General features: G+C 46.3%; 2 protein-coding genes across 2 annotated transcripts; one reads left to right on the plus strand and one right to left on the minus strand.

Annotated features, from left to right (window-relative positions):
* The first annotated feature begins 1260 nt into the window (after positions 1 to 1260).
* Positions 1261 to 2712, plus strand: LOC127332159 (annexin D4). The gene is made up of 2 exons (XM_051358418.2): positions 1261 to 1561; positions 1646 to 2712. The coding sequence occupies exons 1-2, from the start codon at positions 1393 to 1395 to the stop codon at positions 2554 to 2556; spliced, it is 1080 nt and encodes a 359-aa protein (XP_051214378.1). The 5' UTR covers positions 1261 to 1392; the 3' UTR covers positions 2557 to 2712.
* Positions 2713 to 3270: 558 nt separating this feature from the next.
* On the minus strand, positions 3271 to 17017 carry LOC127328450 (protein DGS1, mitochondrial-like). The gene is made up of 15 exons (XM_051355047.1): positions 16730 to 17017; positions 16274 to 16671; positions 16073 to 16187; positions 15774 to 15977; positions 15389 to 15517; positions 15106 to 15273; positions 14232 to 14426; positions 13918 to 14012; positions 12310 to 12399; positions 4911 to 4983; positions 4798 to 4832; positions 4571 to 4697; positions 4206 to 4304; positions 3755 to 3859; positions 3271 to 3384 (listed from the first exon to the last, which is right to left on the minus strand). Exons 1-15 carry the CDS (start codon positions 17015 to 17017, stop codon positions 3271 to 3273), a joined length of 2235 nt encoding a protein of 744 aa, XP_051211007.1.
* Between the last annotated feature and the right edge of the window lie 8418 nt (positions 17018 to 25435).

A 25435-nucleotide genomic window follows, 5' to 3' on the forward strand; every position in this document is an offset into this window, starting at 1 on the left:
ACGTTTCGCGCGCTTTTGTTTCGTCCGAAGTCCCCGACCGCTCCCCGGGGGGCCGGGGATGGCGTGGGATCGCCGGATGAATTTAGGCCCAAATCCGGACGAAATCGAGGAACCGGGTGCGCGACTGGGCCGAATAACACCGTCCGGATTGGAAATACGTCGCTCGGGGCCTAGTCGAGGAGACGAGTGGAGATGCTCTAAAGAAGAGAGTTTGATTCCACACCAACCGCAGGATCGATCTGAACGTCATGTAAGCAGTTGTCTGGATTTTCATCAGAATTGTCTGAAATCTGATGTACATGTGCTCCCTCCATCTGAGTCCATCAAATTAGCAAATTTAGAAAAATTTAAGACATATTTCATGAAACGGAGAAGTACCAATTCGTGGCAGGTGCCAGCTACATACCTGGCTTGTTTATGGACCCGCTGAAATCCGACCTTGCATCGACGTATTCAGTCAAACAAACCTCTAACATGTATTCAGAATAAGCCGTGTGAGACATATTTCTTTTCGTAATTTTCTTGGTTGGTCAAGGCACATTTCATTAGGTGGCATCTGAACAGATCACATTGCGAGATTATTGCTTTGCCAACGGCAAATCCACGTGTTACCAATTATAATTTAGCTTGGTCGTTGAGTAATTAAATTCATCGTGCCCACACCTATCTGTCCAGTCGCCATTGCTTAGACTACCCACAATGGGAGTATCATAGGTTGTATCATGCATTCCATGCATGCAAAATACTGATGTGACAGTGCAATTAAGGATGAGAGAGAGTGTACTAGTATCATAGATAGATACCGTATCATAGCACATACTACTAGAAGAAATAATGGCAAGTAAATCTTGTACACATATTTGCATTGAGATTCTACAAAACAATTAATATATGGAGACTATGATACTAATATATGATACCATGCATTGTGGAGATAGTAACATGTAGTAGTATCATACGCATGATACTTCTATATGATACTTTGCATTGTGACTAGTCTTACTGGACAAGGAAACGTGCAACACGAATGGCTCCACCTTCATCCATGGCAACGGCGATCGAGAGCTCGCCAGGCTGGCCTCTTCCCCATCTTTTTATTTGTTCTTTTTTTAGATGATTTTTTTATTTGTTCTTACGACAAAGGCCAGCGTGATTTCGATGTTTCCATTAAACGGCATGGTCGCATGGCCATTAACTTTCTGCAGCGTTATGTGTTGAACTCTACAGTAACCGATTGAACAAATTAAGTTTGTAATTGACGTGCGTGAGATGTTACAAAGGATGGAGAAGGCAGTATAGTACTGGTAGTGCTTGTATAAATTAACAAGCATTTGGTCCATGCCTTGGTGACTCGCCTGGGTGCGCGATCTAGCGTATATAAAGGCCTCCCCGATGCAGCAGTTTCTCGCAATAGCAGCACAGGCGAGCAGCAACAGCAGCACCGCAGCTCCACCGGCGCCGCCCTTGCGCTCGAGGCCACCGAGGAGGGAGCAGCCTAGCGTCGTCGTCAAGGAGGCCACCATGGCCGACGAGCACCAGGAGCTCACCAAGGCCTTCTCAGGTACACGAAACTACATTCTCGGTAATTAGTTAACTGGTTCTGGTCGACGTCTCTCCTTGACCGATCGCTCGCTCCTGCATGCAGGTCTGGGCGGCCTGGGCGTGGAGGAGAATGCACTGGTGTCGGCATTGGGCCGGTGGAGGAAGCAGCCGGAGAAGCGGTCGCAGTTCCGGCAGGGCTTCCCGGGATTCTTCACGCCGTCGGCTGCGGGCGGCAGCAACGTCACCATCGAGCGGTGCTCGGACGAGTACGTGAAGCACCTCAAGACGGAGTTCTCCCGGTTCAAGAACCTCATGGTGCTGTGGGCGATGCATCCCTGGGAGCGCGACGCGCGCTGGGCGCACCGCGCGCTGCACAAGAAGCACCACCCGGCCGCCGTCATCGTCGAGCTCGCATGCACACGCACCGCCGATGAGCTCCTCGGCGCCCGCCGCGCCTACCACGCGCTCTACCACCGCTCCCTCGAGGAGGACGTCGCCTACCGCCTCAAGGACAAGGAGACCAGCCTCCTCGTCGGCCTCGTCGCCGCGTACCGCTACGAGGGCCCGCGCGTCAGCGAGGACCTCGCCAAGGAGGAGGCCACCGCGCTCGCCGCCGCCGGCGGCGCCAAGCCGCAGAGCGAGCTGGTGGTGCGGGTGCTCGCCACCAGGAGCAAGCCGCAGCTCCGGGCCACCTTCAGGATGTACGAGAAGATCAGCGGCAAGCCGCTCGAGGAGGAGTTCGGCGGCGAGGCGCCGTGCATGAGGGAGGCCGTGAGGTGCCTCGACTCCCCGGCCAAGTACTTCGCCGACCTGATCGTCGAGGCGTTCAAGGACGGCGCCGACAAGCAGGCCAAGGCGGCGCTCACCAGGGTCGTCGTGTCCCGATCCGACGCCGACATGGAGGAGATCAAGGAGGCTTACCTGAAGCAGCACGGGGCCAAGCTCGTGGACGCCGTCGCCAAGAACACCCACGGCCATTACAGAGACGCGCTGCTTGCCATGATCGGCAAGTGATCCACCCATCCAAGCTTACTAGCCAGAGTCACGTGCACCATCTATTTGCTTGCCTTAATTAATCGCAATTTGCAGCGACAGTTTATATTATCTTCAACCCCGAATTTGCTATCTCCAGTATCGGGCATGAATAAAGGAATTTGCCATTTTGAATAACATAGCTCAACAAGTTTCTGAGTTCATGTATTACCAGAAACTAAATCTCCAATATCTGCAATGAGATAAGCAAGCGGTGATATATCTAAGTTCTTCTCTCCGAAGGTGCCTTGATTCATATTCATAGATATAGCCCCGAACAATCTAACTCGACTAATCGGACAACGTGCCTTGATTCATATTCGTATGTGTTGTGTGGGGTTTTGGTTGGTATCCCTTAATTAACTGTGTTCGTCGGGTCCGGTTTTTTTTATTAACTAGACTATTTTCTCTCTTATTATAATGTAATGCGGGAGCTCTCCACCTTCTGACGAGATTCCGTCAAAGGAAACTAACTCAACTATCACTGGTTTTCCGCTCCATTGTGAGGCCAATCTTATCCTTCTTCACATGCTTTAGTTTCTGCCTCGAAATGATCTACACATTAGTACAGATCACCGTGGCCTAAACAGTATATGTAGACAGTATTGCGGCATTTGTACAGCAGCATAAAATATTACTAGCTCCATGATTTCGTATGCAGAGTGTCACTGTAGCTATCAGCCCGCACTGCTCATTTCAGATTGGATGGCTGAGATTTGCTTCAAGTTTGAGTATCGTCGCTCTCTGATCTGAGTAGCTGTAGTTGGTGGATCCTGGGCACGGGGACTGGAATATGCAGGCATACATGTCCTGCAGACGTGAAAGAGCAAACAGCTGGTCTTCCATGTTGTGAAGTGTATAAGTAGATTGTCTAGTTCTTTCAATCAGTTCGGACTTTTGGTTCAAGTGGCTAGTGCATGAATCTTAACATGGTATCAGAACCCCAGGTCTCGAGTTCAAATCCTGGTTTTCACATGGTTTTCGCAATTAAGCCTAAAAATTGATGTTTCCCCCCCCCTTTAACCACCGCTGATGCCCTGTTTCGGTGTGCTCTTCTTCTTTCACGTGTTGACTTTCTCTTCTCCCGTCACACGCGAGTGGGGGTGTTGTGAAGTGTATAAGTAGATTGCCTAGCCCTTTCCATCAAGAAAGAAAATAGGAAGAAATTTTGAAATCGGACTCGCCTTAACCATTCCCCTGTTCGTCTGGCATCCGACTCAACACCTTTGTATAAACTGTCCAGATTGTACAGTATCAACCCGAAATTACAGCTTGCCTCTTTCTCCTGCGGTAAGTAAGAAATTCAGGAAATCGCTATCATCGCAGAATGCCAATATTCTTATACTCCTCTTTAATTCAATTTTGGAAACAATTCTCTCGTTAATATAACATTTTATTTTCAGAGATTCGGGATGAGGTGGCCAATCTATGAAAGGGTGATTCTAGTCATCTCATATTTGGTGAAATGACAAGATTTGTGCATGTCAAATACAAAACCAACCAGAAACTCAATGTTCATATTCAGCGAGTAGTAGTAAACACAAACAGGAGGCTGAATGAAACCTAATAAATCTTGAGAACAGTAAATAAACAGGCCAGAGTAGACCAGTTCAAGATCTGGATAAAATTACCATTCCATTGAACATGCATTTCCGAGACTTCATAAGCATTTGGTCTATTCCAATGAGAAGTAGTTTCCGCTCATGCCGTGCAATCCTGCCTCTTCGGTCCTATTTTTAATAGTTACCACAATAGTTAGTTATATTTAATTTACACACCTACAAACCATTTTATAGTCATATTTAACTTAATTACACCTACAATCCATTTTATTTAATTTTTTCCACACTTCTCCACGACACAGATTGCAAAAAAAATTATACTACTCAAATAGGTTAAAGAGCATCAAGGTCATAGACACATGCAATTTTTTGTCAAAGATGCCCCACATGTGATAGCGCAATCAAGAAGATAACGACAAAGTCCATATACATACATGCATAGCCAATAATGCTCGCCCGAAACGGAGTAGCAGAAGAGAGAGACCATATGCTGGTAGAGCTGCAAGAGTAGCAACATATCTCCCAGTTGCCTTCACAAGCTGCTTATGTAAGAGTCTTGACCTATATAGAACGATCCAATTAGCCTTGTCGAAACTTAGGCAAGCCAGAAAGTACCTGTACGTAATTTAAGCCATATTTTCAGGAATAATAGTACACTTACCTTTGAAGAAGGAGTTCAAGGTTCATCTCGTGGATCTGAAATGTCCAACATTAAAGATCGGAAGAATGCAAGTTTACTTCAAATATTTGAACTGTATAAAAAACGTGAGATACCTTCAGAAGCATGACATTTGCTAATCCTTCACTGAACTCATTTTGAATTGGATGAATCGATTCCTCCACATATCTGCATTAATCCCCATATATTATTCAATTGTCAAAGAAACAATCAATCATCCTGTCCACTCATTACTTGGATGGTCAAAATAACAGAAAACTGGCCACAAGACACTTTTCCTTTGTGGCATTTGCTTGAACACACTGTTTTTGTATCTTTGCTATGACTCACTTCAAAATTGTGGCAATTTGCAAAAGACTATGTCGCCATGAGAAAAATGTGTTCTTGCAAATACCATAGAGAGTGTCGTGTAGCCAAGTTTTGTAAATCGTCAATTTGGCTTTTAAAGAATAGTATTGAATTGCATGCACTGACCAGTTAACCCAAAAGCTAAGCTTACTTCAACAGTTGCCTCATGGCTAGACATGTACACGTGGCATAGAAGCACAACACAAATAAACTTCTATTTACGTTGTGTTGGCTAGGACTTGAACTCGAGATATCTAAGCTCGGATACCATCATATTAAATTGCATGCACCGACCAATTTACATTTACCCAAATGCTCACGCTGTTGGGAAATGGTGTGCTATATCTCAACAAAGAACTATCCAAATAAGTTTATCGAGTGATCATTCAGGGCAGAAACAATGCCCCGCAGATCAAACTATCTCAGCTCGCTATTACTTGATGTTGAGTAGCCGCCAACATCCCAATATGCGGAAATGCAGATCAAACTCCTTTTTTTTTTTTGAATGACAGCAGGAGAGCTGCTGTTTTCAATGCAATAGCGGAGATAGTTTATACAAAGGTTAGGAAGGCCAAAAGCTAGACCTTCCTGTAAAAGAGGTATACAAGGGGATTAACCTGGATCGAAGGGGGTTCCACCAGCCTGCTCAACTAAAGGCAGTGGTGCTCCTGCCAACCTCCATACATTGGCCTCATCTTTGATTTTGGTTATGTACGCCAGAACATGCAACTCTTTTTTATCAAAGATTCTTCTGTTCCTCTCCTTCCAAAGCTCCCAACAGATTAGGTTGGCCGCCGGAAGAATCATTTTCCTTTGTGCTTTGGACTGATTTCCAACCATCTCCTTGTACCATTGTTGGATGGAAAGGTCCTTGCCGATCCAACACGAGGGGTTTAGAGCTTCCAAGCTGAAGTAATTCGCCATCTCCCTCCAAACCTTATTACTGAAGTCGCACTCGGTGAATAGATGGCTTGCTGTTTCTAGGTTCCGTCGGCACAACGGGCAAAAGTACTCATTGTCCCAACGCCGTAGAAGAAGTTTATCAGCCGTTAGCACCCTGTTCAGCATTAAGGTCCATATGAAGAACTTGCACCTGGCGGGCGCCCACCCTTTCCAAATAGTCTTGGAGTAGTCAGTTCTAGTAGTCCCCAGAAATTGTAACATGTATGCGGATCGCGCTGTGTAGAAGCTCTTGCTACCAAATCTCCAAGTGATGTCATCCGGCTCTTCTGTTAGAAGCACCCTTTCGACCAGTTTTGCTAATTTTAGGAGCTGAGGGAGGTGATGAACATCAAGGTGGTGCCTCAGATCAACCAACCACTTATCATTTGCCAAAGCCTCCTTAACGGTCCTGTTCTTCCTGATGGAAATTTTGAATATGTCAGGAGCAATGTCAGCAGGGATCTGGTCACACAACCATCTGTCAGTCCAGAATGTTGCCTTCTCCCCATTACCAATGGTGATTCTTGTTGTGGCCGCGAACAGGTCCCGCTCTCTTTTCGTCGAAGTTACTTTCAAGTGGGTCCAAGGTTTGTTGGGATTCTTCCATTTCTGCCATAACCATCTAATCCTCAAAGCGGTGTCGAAGGCCTTGATGCAATGAACTCCCAGCCCGCCCAAAGCTTTGGGCTTGCACACCTGCTTCCAACTAACTTTGCATTTCGCACCGGTGCATGTGTCGTCTCCCGCCCAAAGCCAAGCACGCTGGCGGCGGTCAAACTCCACCCTTACCCAAGCAGGCATCTCGTTTACCGTCATTAGGTAGACAGGCAAAGAAGAGAGGACTGAGTTGAGCATCTATAAACGACCCGTAAAACTCATCATCCTTGCCTTCCAAGTAGCGAGGTGCTTATCCACCTTGTCAAGCAGTGCTTGCCAATCCGCCTTGGTTAGTTTCTTTACTGAGAGAGGCATCCCCAGGTAGGTGCATGGAAAGGGCTTGACTTGGATGCCGATGTCATTGGCTAAGCTCTGGACCTGCATCGGGCTGCAGCAAATTGGCGTGATGGAGCTTTTGGACAAGTTAGTTATGAGCCCTGTTGCTCTCCCAAATCCAGCAAGGATAGCGCCAATTCCCGCAATATCGTGTTCAGAGGGGGTCAGGAAGAGCGCGACGTCGTCAGCATACAAGGAGGCTCTGAAGGTGCATTTCTTTCCTTTGAGCTTGGTTAGTGTAACATCCCAACCTTGTTTATCTAAGTAAATGAGTGTTCATGAGCATTGCATGCATATAAGTTTGCATTTGAGTAAAATTTGCATCAAAATTGAATTGTTTTCAATTATGCAAACCCTTCTCTTTCCTTTCTCATTCAAATCTCTCAAGATTTTCAACACTAAGCAACATGGCCTTGTTGTTATTCAATAAGTCCATCTGTGTTTATTGTTCTCTGGCAAATTGAGTTTCAAACAAAATTCAAAAGTAAGTTGAATTTGCAATTTTGAAAAGAGAAAGAAAACCAGAAAAATAGAAAAAGAGAGAGAGAGCTCTCTCTTCCTCTCCCTGGGCGCAGCCCATCTCCTTTCCCCTTCTCTTCTCTCTGGCTCGGCCCAGGTGGCCCAACAGCAAACCCGCCACCAGCCCAATCTTCACCCAGGGGGGGTTTTTGCAAAATGTTCATCTTCTCCCCGCCGACCAAAGTTGCTGCCTGGCTGCTCGCCGGCCACTCGATGGCCTGGCCGGCCAGGATCATCTCCGCCGCCCCCGGTGGCTATAAAGCCTCGCCGGCCGCCGCCCCGAACCCTAGCCCCGTATTTCCCCCTCTCCCGTGCTCTCCCGAGCCCCACGCAACCCTAACCCTAGCCTACTTCCGACAGTCGGCCACCGTCGATTCGCCGCCGGTGAAGACCCCCGGCCGTCGCCGACCACGCCAAGACGCTCACGGTGAGCCGCTGCACCTCCCTGTCCCCTCGGTCCGCTTCCCCTCGCCCTCTAGCTCCGCCGCGTCGGGCACCTGCCCCGGCCGCCGCCGCCCATGGCTGCCGGCCATGCTCCGGCGACTATTCGCGGGCTGCGCCGCCAGCCAAAGGTTCCCCATGTCGCCGCGCTGCTTTTCCCCTTTCCCGCGCGTGCAATCGCGGGCTAAATCGCCCGATTGAGCCTCAACCAGAGCTCAATTTCGAGCTCATGGCCGTGCTGGCGTCAGCATGATGTCAGCATGACGCCATATATGACTTTTCCATTTTTCTGTATTTTCAGTAAATCTTTTCTGTAATTCTTTAAATAGAAATAATATGACATGTGGGTCCCCTGGTCAGGATTTTAATAATTTCATAAATGTTTAGAAAAGAATAAAATTATGACATGTGGGTCCAAATTGTTAAACTTTTATTATTTTTTTTTGTATAATTTTCAGAAATTGATTTAAAAGGAATTAAACTTTGGAAATTCATAAATAATTCATTTTAAATCAGAAAAATATAAAATTATATATCAAAATGATCAGAAAAACATTTCCTAGCTGTTTATCCATGTTTCATACATGCTTGAACCAATTAAACATCAAGCCTTAGTAGAAACCCTAATTCGACCCCTCTCATATGTCGGGATCGATGCCGAACCCCCTTTAATTTCCGTCGATGCACCTAGGGTTACCCAAACCCCTTAATATGACATGTCATCATATTGTATGTGCATTGCATTGTACCTTGTCTTGATTGTGCTCTTCCTTTCCGGTGTTTGGTTCTTCATCGATAGGGACCGAACGCGAGCCTGAGATCAACGCCACCGAAGAGCAGCACCAGAACAACGAGGGACAAGGCAAGCCCTAACCTGGTTCATATATGGTTTCAAAATGCTTTTACTTCTGGTTCTTACATATTGCATCCGCTTCAAATATGTTTTATCGGCACTGGTAGATATCCTATGTGTGCATATTCCATCTTTGTAGCCCAAAGTTCCTGATCCACCGCTCCCAGCAAAACTAGGTTGAGCTTTGTTTGCATCGCTAGAGCCATATATATTATGCTTAGCCATGCTTAGCTGTTGAAGTCTGGTCCATCCGGTTGATGAATCAGAGCTACGAATGAACCTAGTTTGACAGGATGACGTGGTAAGATCAGTGATGATGTTAATAAACATGCTAAAGGCTTGGATGGGCCGCCACATGGGATGTGGTGATTTGACTCGTTCTCGCCGATACTAGGACCTGAGTTCTTGCCTCTGGAACCAAGGCGAGCGTACGGCCACACGGGGCCCATGGGAACCCCTTGGCCCGAACTTACCTAGCTTACCCATGAGTCAATTAGTTTGCGAGTTCCATTTGCCATACGCATGGGGGAAAGGTGGAAAAGGTTTTCAAAGTGCATCATACAGGGCGTGGCCGGGGTGAAGGATGCTGGAGGCATTGAACTGGATCCCCTGCGCACAATGACCGGGACCGCCTCGGAGAATGGCTACCTACGATGACGGAGCTCCCCAGTTAGTTTGACTCATGGAATAGGCGAAGTAAGGGAAAGGTTTTGGTCGACCACCCTCTGCCGGCACACTAAGGAAGTGTGCTAACGTTCTGGCATTAAGAGTCGGTCGGCGCGTGTGGGTAAAGTTGTACACCCCTGCAGGGTAAATCTTTTCGAAAAGCCGTGTCCACGGTTAAGGACGACTTGGGAAAGGACGTGATGATCATAGACAACTTGAACCTGATCGTAAAACTTGATATCTATGTGTGAATAAGGATCCCTTCTCAGGGTGTCGAGGGGTGATCCTAGGTGATAGGTTCAGGTAATGATGAAGATTCGGTGGATTCAACATGATGATCTTAGAGTTAGAGTTGTTATCGCTCTCTTACCCCTTTTGAAAATGGTCTGAATAGACGAGCTTCTGCTCCCTCCTGTTTACAAAGGAAAACTGGCTTTCTGCAAAATAAGCTCCACATAAAGCCTCGCATACCCGCTTTGCTAATAGTTTGTACTAAGTCTTGCTGAGTCCCTATACTCAGCCTTGCATGCTTTGTTTCAGACGAAGTTCTTCCAACTGGTGGTGGCTTCTACCTTGACGTCGACGAGTAGTTCGGAGTTCCTCAGGCGGCAGCCTGAGACTTATGGGCTAGGACATCGCCTTATGTTATGGCCTCTTAGGCCCTTTGCAGTCTTGTTATCTAGATAACATAATTTGCTTTCCGTTGCTTGTTGAATTGTGGTCAGTGACCTCTGCGTGTAATAAATTTGGATCTTAACTCTGCTAAGAGTTGTAATATATTTTGCTTTCAGTCGTAGAGTCACTGTTGTGTTACCGATTCTCACCCTGTAGGCCCTAGAGATCTAGGTTAGGCTTATGCCAGATGTGATATCTGGGTTTGTCTAGCCCTGACCTCCGGGATTCCCGACAGTTAGTACCCCTGCCTCCGTTGCTAGTTTGAGCAGACAGTGCATGGGCTCCATTGCCAAATCGAAGAGGAAGGGGGAGAGGGAATCGCCCTGCCGTAGCCCTCTAAAGTGCTCGATTTTCCTTCCAGGCACCCCATTGATTAGCACCCTGGAAGAAGCAGATCTGAACAACATGGCAATCCAATTCCTCCAGCGTAGAGGAAAGTCGCGGGCCTCAAGCATATCCAACATGTAGGTCCACGAAACTGTGTCAAAAGCTTTAGCAATGTCCAGCTTCAGTAGCAGAGACGGGGTCTTGGTTTGATGGTAATGTTTAGCCAGATTCTGCACATAAAGGAAGTTGTCCTCAATGCTCCTACCGCTGATGAAAGCACTTTGGCATTGCGAAACCAGCTCGTCCATTCGTGGTTGCAGCCTTAATGCAAGGATTTTGGAGACAAGCTTGGCAAAAGCGTGGATCAGACTAATTGGGCGGTAGTTTGTGATCTGCGACGGGTCCACTTTCTTGGGCAGTAGGACGTAGTATGCGGTGTTAAGGCAGTCAAAGGACAGGTCATTAAGATCATGGAACTTGTGGAGTGCTTGCAGCAGATCAAACTTGATCACATTCCAAGAGGTTCGGAAAAAACCCCGGAGAACCCGTCCGGCCCTGGCGCCTTATCCGCCGGCGTGTCAAAGACCGCTTTCTTAAGCTCCTCCATGGTAAAGGGGGAGTCAAGCTGTGACAAATCAGGTACTGGCAGCCCAAGGAGGCTCCACTCAAAACGCTCAGAGCATGGGATATTAGCACCAACAACGCTGGCCATGTGTTTGAAAATTACTCCTTCAATTTCCACCGGGGATGTGGCAATCCCATCATCGGAGTGTAGGGACTAAATTGTGTTTTTCTGTTTTCTGTGCGCTGCACGAGAGTGGAAGAATTTTGTATTTGCGTCACCAAGCTTAAGCCATTTGATTCTTGCCCTCTGCCTCATTCTAATTCTATTAATGACTGCGAGACCCACCGCCCTTGCTTTAAGAGTTGAACGTAGCTCTCGCTCCCCCACCGTAAGCTGCCTGCTTTCTTGGGCCAAATCAAGTCTCAGGATGATCTCTTGCCCCACCAGCATTTGTTTCTTGATGTCTCCAATATAGTTTTTTGCCCAGGAGGCCAGTGCCTTAGCCAGACGTTTTAGTTTGTAATCCAGCACCGCAAACGGATTGGTGAGGGCACACGGCTCATTCCAAGACTGTTGGACCACCTCGTTGTATCCCTGTAATAGGGGCCAGAAACTCTCGAATCCAAAACGCGGGGGTGTTTTGAAGACTAGGTCTTGAACCAGAAGCAGAGGGCAGTGGTCCGACATGGAGGAGGACTGCGGAAGGAGCTTAGCAGCCGGGTGTAAATCGTCCCACTCCGAGTTGCAGAATGCCCTGTCGAGGCGCACAAGGGTTGGATCTGCTTGTTCATTGCTCCAGGTAAAACGTCGGCCCACAAGCTTGATCAAACTCCTTTTAGTGTCACAACGTTTCCCTTCCTCCCCTCCCTCCCTCTTCTCCGTTCTGCCTCTGCACTAGCGTCATGCACCCTACCAGATCTCTGCCACCCAACACCATGGGACCCAACTCCTCTGCCAGTGAAACATGAATTTTCTAGTTCTGCCTCAGATGACTTTTTATGCCATCACTTGAACTAACTACCTCAGATGGCTTGTTTATGCCCCCTCAAAACATGAATTTTCAAGTTCTGCCCGAGTGCCAAAAATTCTTTAGTACTAAAAGACAGCAAAAACTCAGATGGAACACCACAACAATATGTACACTTAAGAGTACAAACAGTCTTACCTCTTCGTGGCAGTCCCCACCAGAGCTTGTGTTGATACATCTTGGGGCATCTTTTCAAGTGAATTTTTTTCACAAAAGGCAAACAACATCCTAAAAAACCAACATTAAACAAGCAGGGTTACAGAATGCAAGATATTATGATTTATGATATTCTAATGCATTTCAGAACATAACTGCAAATAAAGTTCTGCATATTAAAAAAGTGGGACTTAAACTAAATTACATCATCCGAACGAAAGAATATTAACAGACCAATAATTGCAGGACAGGAATAGATAAGAAAAACATTTAGGCGCCAGGACCAACAAACTATTAGATTATTCCTTAATAATGAACATCAGTCGCTGTGAACTGTTCAATCGTACAAAATGATCTAAACAGGTAAGGCTTCGAAAACTAGATTCAGCCCACAATTTCATATGGCAACATTATTGAAAAGTTAGTTATCTCTACTACTATAGTACACCAGTTTTTGAACTTGGGTTAGCTACCCACCGTGATGTAGAAGCACTTATTAGCCGTCGATTTTTTCCATAAAATGAATCGCTACCGTTTATCAATAGTAAACTGAAGCTATTCTATAGTTGAGATTTCCTGGATTTGCTCCATATGGACACACGCGAAAAAGAGGCCGATGTTATCCTTCTGGAGCTATCGTGAATCCATCATGATGAGATGATTTTTTACTCAAGATCTTTTGTGGCTGTTTTGAGAAGTAATCATCAACTACAGACATAGAAAACCTTGGCACGTACGTTTTTTTTGTAGGGATATGTATCGTAATATCTTTTTTGCCGTCTGATCACAAGATACCACGTGCTATGCACGTACCTTCTACTAGTAAATGTTGGTTAACCAATGTGACAAGTGTAACTACATAGTTGCAGGAATGTGTTTATTCCATAATCTTTTAGGATACACAATTAAATTCCTATTTTTTCTAAAAAAAACTCATCATAAGCAATGCAACTGGTTAAACTTAATTGCTTCAGCAAAAAAAATTATGAGTAAACTGCATCTAGCATGAGCCTAGAGATAGATGGAGTCTTCGGGCAGCAGTCGACTAATAAGCATATACAAGGTGACCCATGGAAGAACCAAGCAAGACAGCCAAAATCATGGATGTGTATCACGAGATAGTATCTTTTTATTAGTTATTATCTTTAGGGACTTAACTCTATCTTTAAGAGTCCATAGCATCTATATAAAGAGGTCTGATTATACCCTTTTTGGTTAAGGACAGAATAGACCAATCTGATCCTAGTCTCTGATTTCTTTTAGTCCTCCCTGCCCATGAGGCAGGGGACAGGGGTGCTATCCGATGTGGCGCTCTTGTGGTCCATGCTATCCTAACACGCTCTATAACAAGCCCTAAATCAAACTGATACATGTGCTTGGCACATTAGTGAAATCATATATACTGTTATACTTTCACAAAAAAATCTTGAAACCACCGATACATATTGTGTGGTTTATTCTATACTTATCTGGGTAGGCATGCGAAACACTTTGTATTATTTTTTGTGACAAAAATGCATGCATTGGGTGCAAGAAAAAACATATGTAGAATGATTTTGACACATTAGAGTGGCAGCATTGGGGAGTAACCTGCGCAATGATCTGTCAGTTTGTTGGATCTCTTGCTCCATTGCAAGTTCATCTGTTCCTTCAAATGTCTCGAAAAGCTCTTTACGGGGAATGCTCTGATGATATTCAGAAGAGAACAAAATAATCATGATGAGTACTATAACACAACTGATCTCCAATTTAAAGAACTAAATATAGACATGTTTTTAGCAATGCTTGCTAATATCTGTTAGTTTCGCACAGAAACGAAATAAACAGTATTTAGAACATTATGATAAAGAAGCGGGTGCATATTAAACAATGAAGGACATAGAGAGAGAGAGAAAATATCTTACTGGTTTCTCAAAATGCTTATCCCGAAATCTAGCGACCAACTCCTTGCCACACTGAGTCCAGTTGTCCATATCAGAACTTCCCATTAAATTGCTATGGCGTAAAAGCCATAGAGAACATGCAGAGAGGCCAATTGCTCCACATGTGTAGGGTATCCAGTATACGGTCAAATTGTTTGGCTTTTTTAGGCTTGAAAACTATCATTGCAGAAAAAGTTACTTCAGATAAATTAAGCAACCTATTGCTTTATATAGCAGAATTCAAAGCAACATACACTTGTTAGATGCAGTGAGATTGAAAATTGAGTTTGAACACATTATAATTGATATCTCAGGCGTGGAAGTTTAAAAAATCCATAATCCTACCACTGCTTCATAATAAGAAAGCATGTGTGCGTCAAATAATATTTGTGGACTGGCGTATACATACAAATATTGTATACAAGAAGCACAAAAATGCAAAAAAAAAAATCTCAAACATGTGTCAGAGCCCAGGTTATTATAAACTGAACTCCTAGTACCCCTTTGAGCACACAGGTAACATTAATCTAGAACCTTAGTGTGTGCACCAGTAGCTACAATCCCCATGATAGGATTGTTTTGAGTTAGCTGCCTACCTATCTGTTTCCTAGCTACTTATTTTATCTACTAGAGATGACATCCATAAAAAATAGAGGGGTTTATCCTTATTTGATTGAGAAAATAAAGAGCAAAAATGTTTGTTCTGCTTTCTAGTCTCATTTCTCCCTTTTAATGAACTGTCACTGCCCGGCCATCCTGTCATCTGTGTTTACCCCATAACTACAAAGGATCACTCCACTGAGAGGCTGAGAAGTAGAAGTATCATATGTGTCGCTGTGAAAGGAGGTTTGATTACCTGAGAGGAAATAAAACTATCTAGTTTCTGGAGATTTTGGTAGATCAAACCTATAGCATCTGTTGATAATGCCTCTGTCCACTGTGAACTCTCAACATCAACTTCAGGCAATCTTTTGAAGAGAAGTTCAGATGAGTTTCCGTCATGTGCAAATAATGCGGCTCCCCCCTGAAAAAATTATATTAATATTTATTGAACATAAAAATTACATTATTATTGCATATAAAGTGGTACATGTGTTTACCTATAACATCCAAATACATGAAAGGCAAACACTACATACCTCACTAGCATTTCTAAGTGATGCCTCCAGTTTGGGGAAGACCCTGTTCAAAACAATGAATAGAGTATGCAGCGATTTATCGGAACTTTCAGGTGGCCCTTCCATGTGTTTACTAACTTCTGAATAAACCTATAGAGAAGGCAAACAATAGTTAAGTTTGCGTTTATAATATCTATTCATTTATCAAAAGCAATATTTTTCCAGAGATGAATAAGCATGGGTTTGGACATACGAATCTCACTACACTACAGTAGAAAAGAGTTTTATTTGGAAGAGAGCAACTACAAGGTTGACTCTCTACCTGACATAAGCAAAAATATCAAAATTCTATCATAAATGTTGCTTTGTTATATATTAAAAAAAGACGCATCAGATATATACAAACCTCAGCAAGAAAAGCTGCCAAGCAGTGTTTCATGCTTTTCAGGCGAGCACGTTTTGTAGTCAGCATACAATTCGCAGAGTTTAAAAGGTACGGGAAAGGACTCCAATTGCTCCTGAGTCTAGACAGCATTCCGCATGCTGCTTCAACAAAGGCTCTTGGACCTCTTTGACATGCCATAAAATACATCCTCTGTAATCTTGTTTGCTGGAGAAAAACAGCCCAGGCGAAAACATTAAGATAAACTCCTGTATATACTAGTGTAAAAAGATTTTAAAAGTTCATTGGTTAACTCTCGGTACCTCAGCTCTCGACTTCCAATAGAGTAAGGTTTGCTGAATAGTATGCAAACTAGACAGAGTGTGGTACACAATATCTTCTAAGATGGCACGAGCTATCGCCATCTCATCGGTATCCCTGCAAAACAACATGTATAGTCATATAAAAATAACTTTGAATTACCACAGAAGAACTGTCACGTAACAAATCTATCAAATACTAACTGAATCGGGGGACGGTAGATGGGTAGTGGGAGAGTTGGGCGTCGGCTTCGGCGGCCCCGGAAGAGGCGTCGATGGTGGTCGGAAACGGCGGCGAGGAGTCTGGTATCCTTGCTCGGAGGCGGGCCGGCGAAGAGGGAGCTCCATATGCGAACGGGCGCCGCCGGAGCTGAGGCAGCAGCAGAGTTAACGGCCTCGCTCGGGTCGCCTGAATTAGGGTTCTGCTTCGGCGGCGTGGTCGCCATAGGATCAGGGGAACGGCAATGGTGGCGGGTACTCTGTTTGAATGCTTTCGTTGGGCTTTTGCGGTCGAACCGACCCTGACGGGGAGTTGGCTTAGGGATCATAATAAATAGAAAGAAGTCCAAATCCGTAAGTATCAGGTTTGGGACAGTAACTTCCTAAGTTTAGATTGAAGCATTTATAACACCCCTAAGTATCAAATACCATGCAGTTTACCTCTTTGGCTGTTTTGGCAACTGTTTTCGTCCGGGTTGCAAGTGGCTTTGGCCACGGTGGCATCGCATACAGGGCCACAGCGGCGAAGACCCGACCGCTGACCAATGCCTCAGCCGCTCGCCCTGCGCCGCGACGTCGATGAATCGTTGTAGCTTCCCGGCCAGCATCCGTACTCTTGTATCGTAGCCAGAGGACGTCAGGCGTCGGTACAGTGTCGAACTCCTTTCCCAGCTCGTCTCGCTCCACCGTGTTGGCCTGCGATAGCTGCACGACGGCCGGCGCGGGCATAGAAACGACTACCACATGTGCCGATCAGGAATACGTACAGCGACACCGTGGGCACCACCAGCTCCAGGAGTCCGGGTACCAGACGAGGACAAGGTAAAGCACGTGGACGGTGGTGGAAGGATTGCGCCACCGGCCACCGCCATTGCCGCACGATGTCCAGCCACCGCTCCAGCCCGACCGCCCAGGCGAGCACCCCAATGATGCGGAACTAATTGGCCTTCCCGCGCCGCACATTCCATGGAGATCACGGATCCGGCGTAGCGCGTGGGAGACTGGGAGTTGATGGAGGGTCGAGCAGCAGGAGGGCGGCGAGCCCTCTTTCCGCGTTGGACTAGATGTGCAGCCACATGTCCCCAATTGGAGAAGCATGGTAGAAGAGTGATCTCCGGCCTCCACGTCCGCCAAGCCGCGTGGATCCAAACGGGGCTTGCCCAGAACCTCACTGGTCTGTACGGGTGAAAAGCTAGAGAAGAGAAGATACGATCCTTTCCTCATCGTGCCTCTTCCTAAGGCCAACTGGTTCTGTCCAAAACTCATGGAGGAGGGCTATGAGATGAAGGATCTTTTCGGGCTTGGCGACGACGACTTCGGGAATGCCCGGGTCGGCCGCCACGCCTATGCAGATGTCTGTTGTGTTGTGCCACTTGCACTACAGGAATGCGAGGCTATGCCGAGGGCCAGGCTATACGCCGACGGCCAAAAGTCGGGGCCGTCGGCGTATGGCCCGGCCAGGCCAGCCTGCCCTTTCAACACTCGGCGAAACGTGGCCGTCGGCGTAGCGACCTCTACGCCGAGGGCAGCCCTCGGCATATCTTTGGCCCTAGGCGTAGACAGGGCTACGCCAACGGCCACCCTCGGCGTAGGCTATTTTTCAAATTTGTGTAATTTTGTAAAAATCATAACTAATTCATATGATGTCAGAAAAATGCGTATGAGGTATCAAAATGTTCAGAAAAATATCCTCTATCCGTTTATGTCAAAATCATGCATATTTGAATCATGTAGAATAACATGTTAACATAGAAACAATTCAATCACTTTCTTATATGTTCTCATGTTCCCGTTTTAGCCAGATGGCAATTTAAACGAAGTCAGAAAATCTCGCGGAGCCGCATGACATCATTTTATGTGTCCTAGTAACCACTCCAAAAGATGGAATTGGGATACGACAATTATTTTGGAAAACCCTTCACGAACAGGGCTATCAAGTCCGGATTTCTATGGCTTTTAGGGCAATGAGTAGGAAACGGCCCGTGACACCGCATAGTTTGTCGGAACGAGACCATATTTGGCACGTGCGTGGTCCCTGGGATGGGAAGCAATGCCCCGGGAGCGCATTTCCAATCCGACCCATGGGCGATGGTTTTTTCATTTTCGGGGTGCCAAAACAGGTTTTTTTGTGAAGGAACTACATGGGGCGCATTTTAGTATTGCGCGAGACCTCTGCGTAGTGGTAGGACACCGTCTTCGCACCCCATATCACATGCCATATGTGCGCGCTAGCTATCTGGGAATCCATGCGGCTTCCTGCGGTGTCCCGCCGAATCCGCTGGAAAGTGACCGGATTTGAACTAGGGCTACACTTTCCGTCGCTCAATAAATTCCGCAAAAAATGTTTTTAGGTCTATGACATATCAATTTATATGCCAATTTTTGTCCGTTTAGCGCGATGGTAAACGGGTGCACCAGCGCGCCCGGTACGGACATACCGCATCTCCGTGGGGGCCCGTTTTGGCCAAATGACAATTTAAACAAAGTCAGAAAATCCCGCGGAGCCGCATGGCGTCATTTTATGTGTTCTAGTAACCACTACAAAAGTCGGAATTAGGATACGGCAATTATTTTGGAAAACCCTTCACAAACAGGGCTATCACGTCCGGAGTTCTATGGCTTTTAGGGCAAATGAGTAGGAAATGTCCCGTGACACCGCATAGTTTGTCGGAACGAGGCCATATTTGGCATGTGCGTGGTCCCTGGGATGGGAAGCAAGGCCCCGGGAGCGGATTTCCAATCCGACCGATGGGCGATGGTTTTTTCATTTTCGGGGTACCAAAACGGGTTTATTTTGTGAAGCAGCTACATGGGGCGCATTTTAGTATTGCGCGAGACCTCCGCGTAGTGGTAGGACACCGCCTTCGCACCACATATCACATGTCATATGTGCGCGCTAGCTATCTGGGAATCCATGCGGCTTCCTGCGGTGTCCCGCCGAATCCGCTGGAAACTGACCGAATTTGAACTAGGGGTACACTTTCCGTCGCTCAATAAATTCCGCAAAAAATGGTTTTATGTCTATAACACATCACTTTATGTGCTAATTTTTGTCCGTTTAGCGTGTTGGCGAACGGTGCACCAGCCCGCCTGATACGGCCATTTCGCATCTCGCGAGGGGGCTGTTTTGGCCACATGGCAAATTGGGCGTCATATTTGGATTCCTCTAATTTTTAGGTTCAAATGATGATATGTATGTTATATTTAGATTCCTCTCATTTTTCTGATCGATTTAGACATATTATTTGTGGAATTTTGATTTTCCGATTTAAAGATATTAATTATTCAATATTAAATAGAAAAAAGACCAAAAAATAAAATCATTTTATTTTTATTTGAATTCAATATTATTATTACTTATATATATTCATTGTTGTCTACTTAAGTAATTGTTTGGGATTCAAAAATAAAGAAGTGTGCATCACGGTTCAAGGGTTAATAGGGTTGATATGCTATTATTATCAGCAAGAGGTGTCAATTCTATAATGGAAGCTCATCCGAATGGAACCAAGAAGTTAAGCGTCTTTGAAATTTGGAGTAGTGTGAGGATGGGTGACCGACTGGGAAGTTTAACCATGATTGTAATTTGACATAAGATTAAGTGTAGTTAGAGTTAAAAGTGTATTGGGTGAAAGATAAACAAGTAAAAAAAGAAAAAAAAGGAAAAAAAGGAAAAAATTGTGTAAAAGAAATTAAAATTTAAAAAATTTTAAAAGTCTATGCCTAGGGTTTTGCCGTCGGCATATAGAAAAAAAAATTTTTTTTTTGAATTTTTTTGGAAACGGGAAATTTGAATTTTTTAAAAGTCTATGCCGAGGGTTTTGCCGTCGGCGTAGCGTGCTACGCCGAGGGCCGGGCTACGCCGACGGCGATAGTGCCTTTGCCGAGAGACTTACACGCCGAGGAGCTATGCCGAGGGCGGCCCTCGGCATAGCCTACGCCGAGGGCCAAAGCATGCTACGCCGAGGGTTCCCGGCCCTCGGCATATAGCCCCATTCCTGTAGTGTTGAGGCCTTGAGCAGTCGCAACTTTTCGGTCCGCATGGTGTCTGTATCCCGCTCTCCCATCTTGGCTCAGGAAGCACGCATGCACCCGCGCACTGGAGACCCACCGGAGTAACTGTGTCATCTATGTACTCAAAGACCGCCATGAGCCCATGATCGAGTTCGTCCCCTCTTATTCGTCTGAGAAAGATGAAAATGCGATGAGGCGGTCGAGGCCGCCGTGGGTGAGCGCATCAGGCGGGAAGCATACCTCCACCGGCTGCCCGCGCTTCAGGTCGAAGCAGATGACGCAGACACGCCCACCACAGCGAGATGGACGGGATCCGGTTCATCCCGGCGGCGGCTGTGGGAGTGGCCCTCGTGAGCTGGAGGCGTTGGTGCCTTGGTGAGCTGGAGGGACCCGCGGGCAAGTTGCATCTTCGTGGGCGTGTGCATTGCCGTCGCTGTGGCGCTGTATGCGATGCCACCATGGCCAAAACCACTTGCCATGTGGACCAAAACAGCTGCCAAAATAGCCAAGGGGGTAAACTGCATGGTATTTGATACTTAGGGGGATAAAAATGTCCCAATCTAAACTTGGGGGTTACCGTCCCAAACCTGATACTTAGGGGTTATTTAGACCTCTTTATAATAAATATAATTCCAAAAAGAGTTAAGAGCATCTCCAACAGGCGCGCCATATAGGCCGCGCTATATAAACCGTCGATATGCAGCGCCGGAGCATGAAATCGTCCCTACAGCAGACGTTGCATACGGCGCGGTGCTGAAAGGATCGTATGCCGCACCTAGAGGGGGGGGGTGAATAGGTGCTAATCAATTTTTAGTTCTTTTTCAATTTAGGTTTGACACAAAGGTAAATTCTCTAAATATGCAACTAAGTGAATTTACCTATATGACAAGTCTAACAACTAAGCACGATATAGCTCCGCAATATATAGGAGATAGAATAGGATAGAGGTAACCGAGAGTGGAGCACGCGATGACACGGAGATGATTCCCGTAGTTCCCTTCCTTTGCAAGAAGGTACGTCTACGTTTGGAGGAGTGTGGTTGCTACGAAAGCCAAACCAACAGCCACAAAGGCTTCACTCAGATCTCCTATGGGCAACGCCACGAAGGCCTAGCCCACTTCCACTAAGGGATTTCCTCGAGGCGGAAACCGGGCCTTTACAAGGTTCTTGGGGCACACATCCACAACCGTATTGGATGCTCCCAAATCTGTAACAATACAACAATCAACAACAACACATCAACAACAATCAACTAGGGAACCAAAGAACAACACTAGCAAGAGGGCCCTCAAATAAATGAGGGGAAATGTAAATTGCTTCGGTGAGGATGTAGATCGGTGTCTTCTCCTTCGAATCTCCAAAGATCAAGAGCTTTGGTTGGGGGAGGAAGGAGATCTTGCAAATCTTGTGTTTTTGAGGTGGCTCTAATGGTGGTGAAGCTTGGCAGATTTTTGTGCAATGATTGAGCAAGGAGCAAGGTAGAAGAAGGGGGGTATAAATACCCCCCCTCCAAATTCCAGCCGTTGGAGCATCCGGGGGGCCGGATAATCCGGCCTAAGTTAGGGCCGGATAACCCCCCCCCCCCCCCCCCGGAAAATCCGGCCTCAGGGAAAATCCGGCCAAATATCCGGCCAAATGTCCGGCCCATGTCCAGAGCTGCTTTGCCTCAGGTCCTTAGCCGATTTTGGGGGGCGGATATTTTGGAAATATCCGGCCCGGATTATCCGGCCATGGGGCAAATCCGGGAAAATGTCCGGGCAATTATCCGGCCCATGTCCAGGGTGTACTGAGCCACAAATCCTCAAGTCCTTAGCCGAAAATTGGGGGCCGGATATTTTGGAACTATCCGGCCCGGATTATCCGGCCTGGTGATCCTGTTACAGCTTCTTTTTGACACGACTTACCACATCCAACACACATATACATGTATCTATATAATCCATGTACCACTTAATCAAACATTAGTGTATCACATACATTGACATCAAACACACAAAACATATTATGAGAGATGATCTTTCAATCTCCCCCTTTTTGGTGTTTGATGACAATATACGGATTTGCAAGAGAATCACTATAGAGATCAAGCATGTTGGCAAAACATAGAGGCACTCCCCCTACATGTGTGCATATAAGTAATTTGCATTTGAATACAAATACACAACACATAGGTGCGAGGTGCCTCAACACAAGAGGTATCCAACATGAGCTCTAACAAGAGAGACATAGACATATATGAAGTTGAGATAAGGTGATAGAAATCATACCCATGGAGATATATAATACGGAGATATAGCATCACACACAATATAATAACCTTGATCTCAACATATAGAAATCCGAAAACCTTAACAATGTTTCACACCACATATAGCACATAGTTTTAAACGGAACACAACCAAACCAAATAGTTCAAATAAGAGGGAACACAAGCAATAAAGGAATGATAAACGCATATGCTTGTGCCCAAACCATGTAAATCCCCGAGAGAAGTCCTAATAGAACACTTCTCCCCCTTTGGCATCGAGACGCCAAAAAGGGAAAAGCGCGATGCTACTCGCCCCATGGAGATCACTCGGAGCCCTCTTCGTCCTCGGACTGGTACACCTCTTCCTCTTCTTCTTCTTCAGTGTCAGGGGCATCCGGAGAGCGGCGAGTGTAGTTGGCCCTTTGAATGCAGTCCTCAAGATCATTCCACGGAACCTATGAAGAATGCCACCCACTGTAACCTGGGTGAACTGGAGGCTGAGGCGGGGGTCATTGCTCACCACTGAGCTTATGAAGAATGACCGCCTGAGTATGCTGAATCTCAGAACGCTCTCGGCTGGCTGCATAGTTCTCCTTATGGATCTCAATATTCATGCAAAGAATGTGACGCTGAAACCAACTAAGCTTCCTCACTTGCCTCTTCATGGCAGGAAGATCAACATGGCGAGCAGGAGCAAAACCACTAGAGCGAGCATCTCCCATAAAGGAGTCAGGAGCAGGTGCAGCATGAGGAACCGGCTTAAGCTTGTAAGCCTTCTTGACAGTGTGCTTCATCAATGGGAAACGGCTCAAGTCTTCATCCATTGCCACAGAGTTGTTGATGAGGAGCTGCATATATGGTGCATATGGCATGGTGGTCCGGGAGACCATGGCATCATGAATCTCATTAAAGATGAAGTCCATGACATCAAGAGAGAAGTCATGTTCCTCATTAGCATCACGAGCACACCTAAGACTGAGGTGCATAAGATCCACAAGAGCTCCCCGGAGTGTATCATTGTTTCCACCACTTGGAGCAATGGTGGCTCGAAAGAAACGGAGCAACTGACCGTAGATGGGAAGCAGCCCCTTGGTAGTACCAACCACTCCAGAAGAGTTATAGAGATCAAAAAGCACATTCTTATCTGTCTTCTGAGGACCATGGAGGCGACGGCCTCCTTCTTCAGGAAGTCCAAGAATAGAGACAAACCGGCGCAAGGTTGCCTCACAGTGAGTGGAGCCAGACATCCATTCCATAGTGCGCTCAGCATCTTTCTTGATGGCCAGAGTAGCAAAGAATTTCTTAATCAACTCTGGACTATAGTCACACTGAATCTTCATCAGATCCTGCAAGCCCATCCTACCAGTCACCCAGATGGCATCCTCAAAATGATTATTGACTGCCAGAAGATCCACATCGATTGCTTTCATGGGTCGCACTTTCCTCATGGGCTCATAAATGTCCTTGTAGATGAACTCCTGCTCCATGCACCAGAAGCGCCTGCCCTCTGTCTCTTCATCCCTTGGAAGGTCTTCATACCAGTTCTTCATACGGATTGCTGCATAAGAGACAATGTCCATTGTCTTGTAGTTATCTCTTGTAGTTATCCCTAGGAGCCTTGTTCTTCTGCCTAGAAGTTGTGGACTTGCGAGGAGCATTCGGTGCGAATTCATCACTTGAACGATCACGCCTTGGGCATCTCCGAGCACCCCGAGAAACACTACCTGTGAACAACAAAGGCGGATAGCAAAGAGAAGATAATGCTCATAAGTCATGTATGATACAGTAATGTACTCTAGAAATATACTATAAGTCAGTAAAAGTCTATAAAAGATAGATTGAATCAACACTGCAGCGGCGATGAAGCTCCAGGCCGGATAATCCGGTGTCCCCGGGGGGCGGATAATCCGGCCTGACCGGATAATCCGGTCTTCGCGGGGGCCGGATAATCCGGCCCTGCGAATCTTGCAGAACTTGCAATCAAAAGCTTGTCTACGACCAGATCGGCCTTATAGCATGCAAGAGGAGTATACTACACACGATTTGGAACAACTAGACACCATCTCCACCAAGAAAATAGTACATACAAATCACAACACCTAGGGTTAGGTATTGTGAGTCATACCCGCATCCATTGGGGAAGCCGCTTGGAGAAGATGATAGCTAGGAAGGAGAGGCACCCGATCCACCCAAAAACTCCGAGAGGGAGCGGACGGGGCGGCTCCGGCGAGGAGGAGCTCCGGCGGCTATGGAGGAGAGAGAGGGCGCGTGGGGGGTAACTAGTTGCTGTGGCAACTGTCCACCCCGCGGCCTCTCTAAATCCCCTCGCAACCTGACATAGGCATCCCAAATGGGCCTGCCGAAGATAGTACCCGGGGTTTACTGAAGGCCCACTACCCGAAGAATAAGAAGATTCGGGAGCCCAAGATATATCAAGGAAAGTCAAGAGTTGTAATAGGAAGTGTTATTTGTAATCTGGCGGGATGAGTTAGAAACCGTTCCGGACTCTGTAACTTGTATAGCACGAATCCCTCGGCTCCACCTCCTATATAAAGGGGGAGTCGAGGGACGAAGAAGGAATCGAATCATGGTCTACAAACCCTAGTTTTCATAATCGTCGAGTACTTTTCGGCTGAAACCTTCGAGATCTACTTACCCTCTACTTCCAACTAAACCCTAGCCTATAATCCATAGGCATTGACAAGTTGATACCTTGTCAATTGGCGCCGTCTGTGGGAATTAGAGGCGTAAGGATCTGATCTCGATGGCACGTTCAAGATCTTCGACATCATCAACTGCAAGCAACACAATGGATCGAGGTAAACAGATCGCTGCTGGTCTTGTCGATTTTGTTCCTCACCCACCCTCCCGTTTGGATGCATATG

This window comes from Lolium perenne, chromosome 4 (assembly GCF_019359855.2).
Source record: "Lolium perenne isolate Kyuss_39 chromosome 4, Kyuss_2.0, whole genome shotgun sequence".
NCBI lineage: Eukaryota > Viridiplantae > Streptophyta > Magnoliopsida > Poales > Poaceae > Lolium > Lolium perenne.

Coding starts and splice junctions, on each gene's coding strand:
- LOC127332159 (XM_051358418.2), top strand. CDS start 1,393: ATGCAGCAGTTTCTCGCAATAGCAGCACAGGCGAGCAGCAACAGCAGC. Junction 1,562..1,645: donor GCTCACCAAGGCCTTCTCAG/GTACACGAAACT, acceptor TCCTGCATGCAG/GTCTGGGCGGCCTGGGCGTG.
- LOC127328450 (XM_051355047.1), bottom strand. CDS start 17,017: ATGCCCGCGCCGGCCGTCGTGCAGCTATCGCAGGCCAACACGGTGGAG. Junction 16,188..16,273: donor ATCTACCGTCCCCCGATTCA/GTTAGTATTTGA, acceptor GTTGTTTTGCAG/GGATACCGATGAGATGGCGA. Junction 4,984..12,309: donor GTGGGGACTGCCACGAAGAG/GTAAGACTGTTT, acceptor GGATTAATGCAG/ATATGTGGAGGAATCGATTC.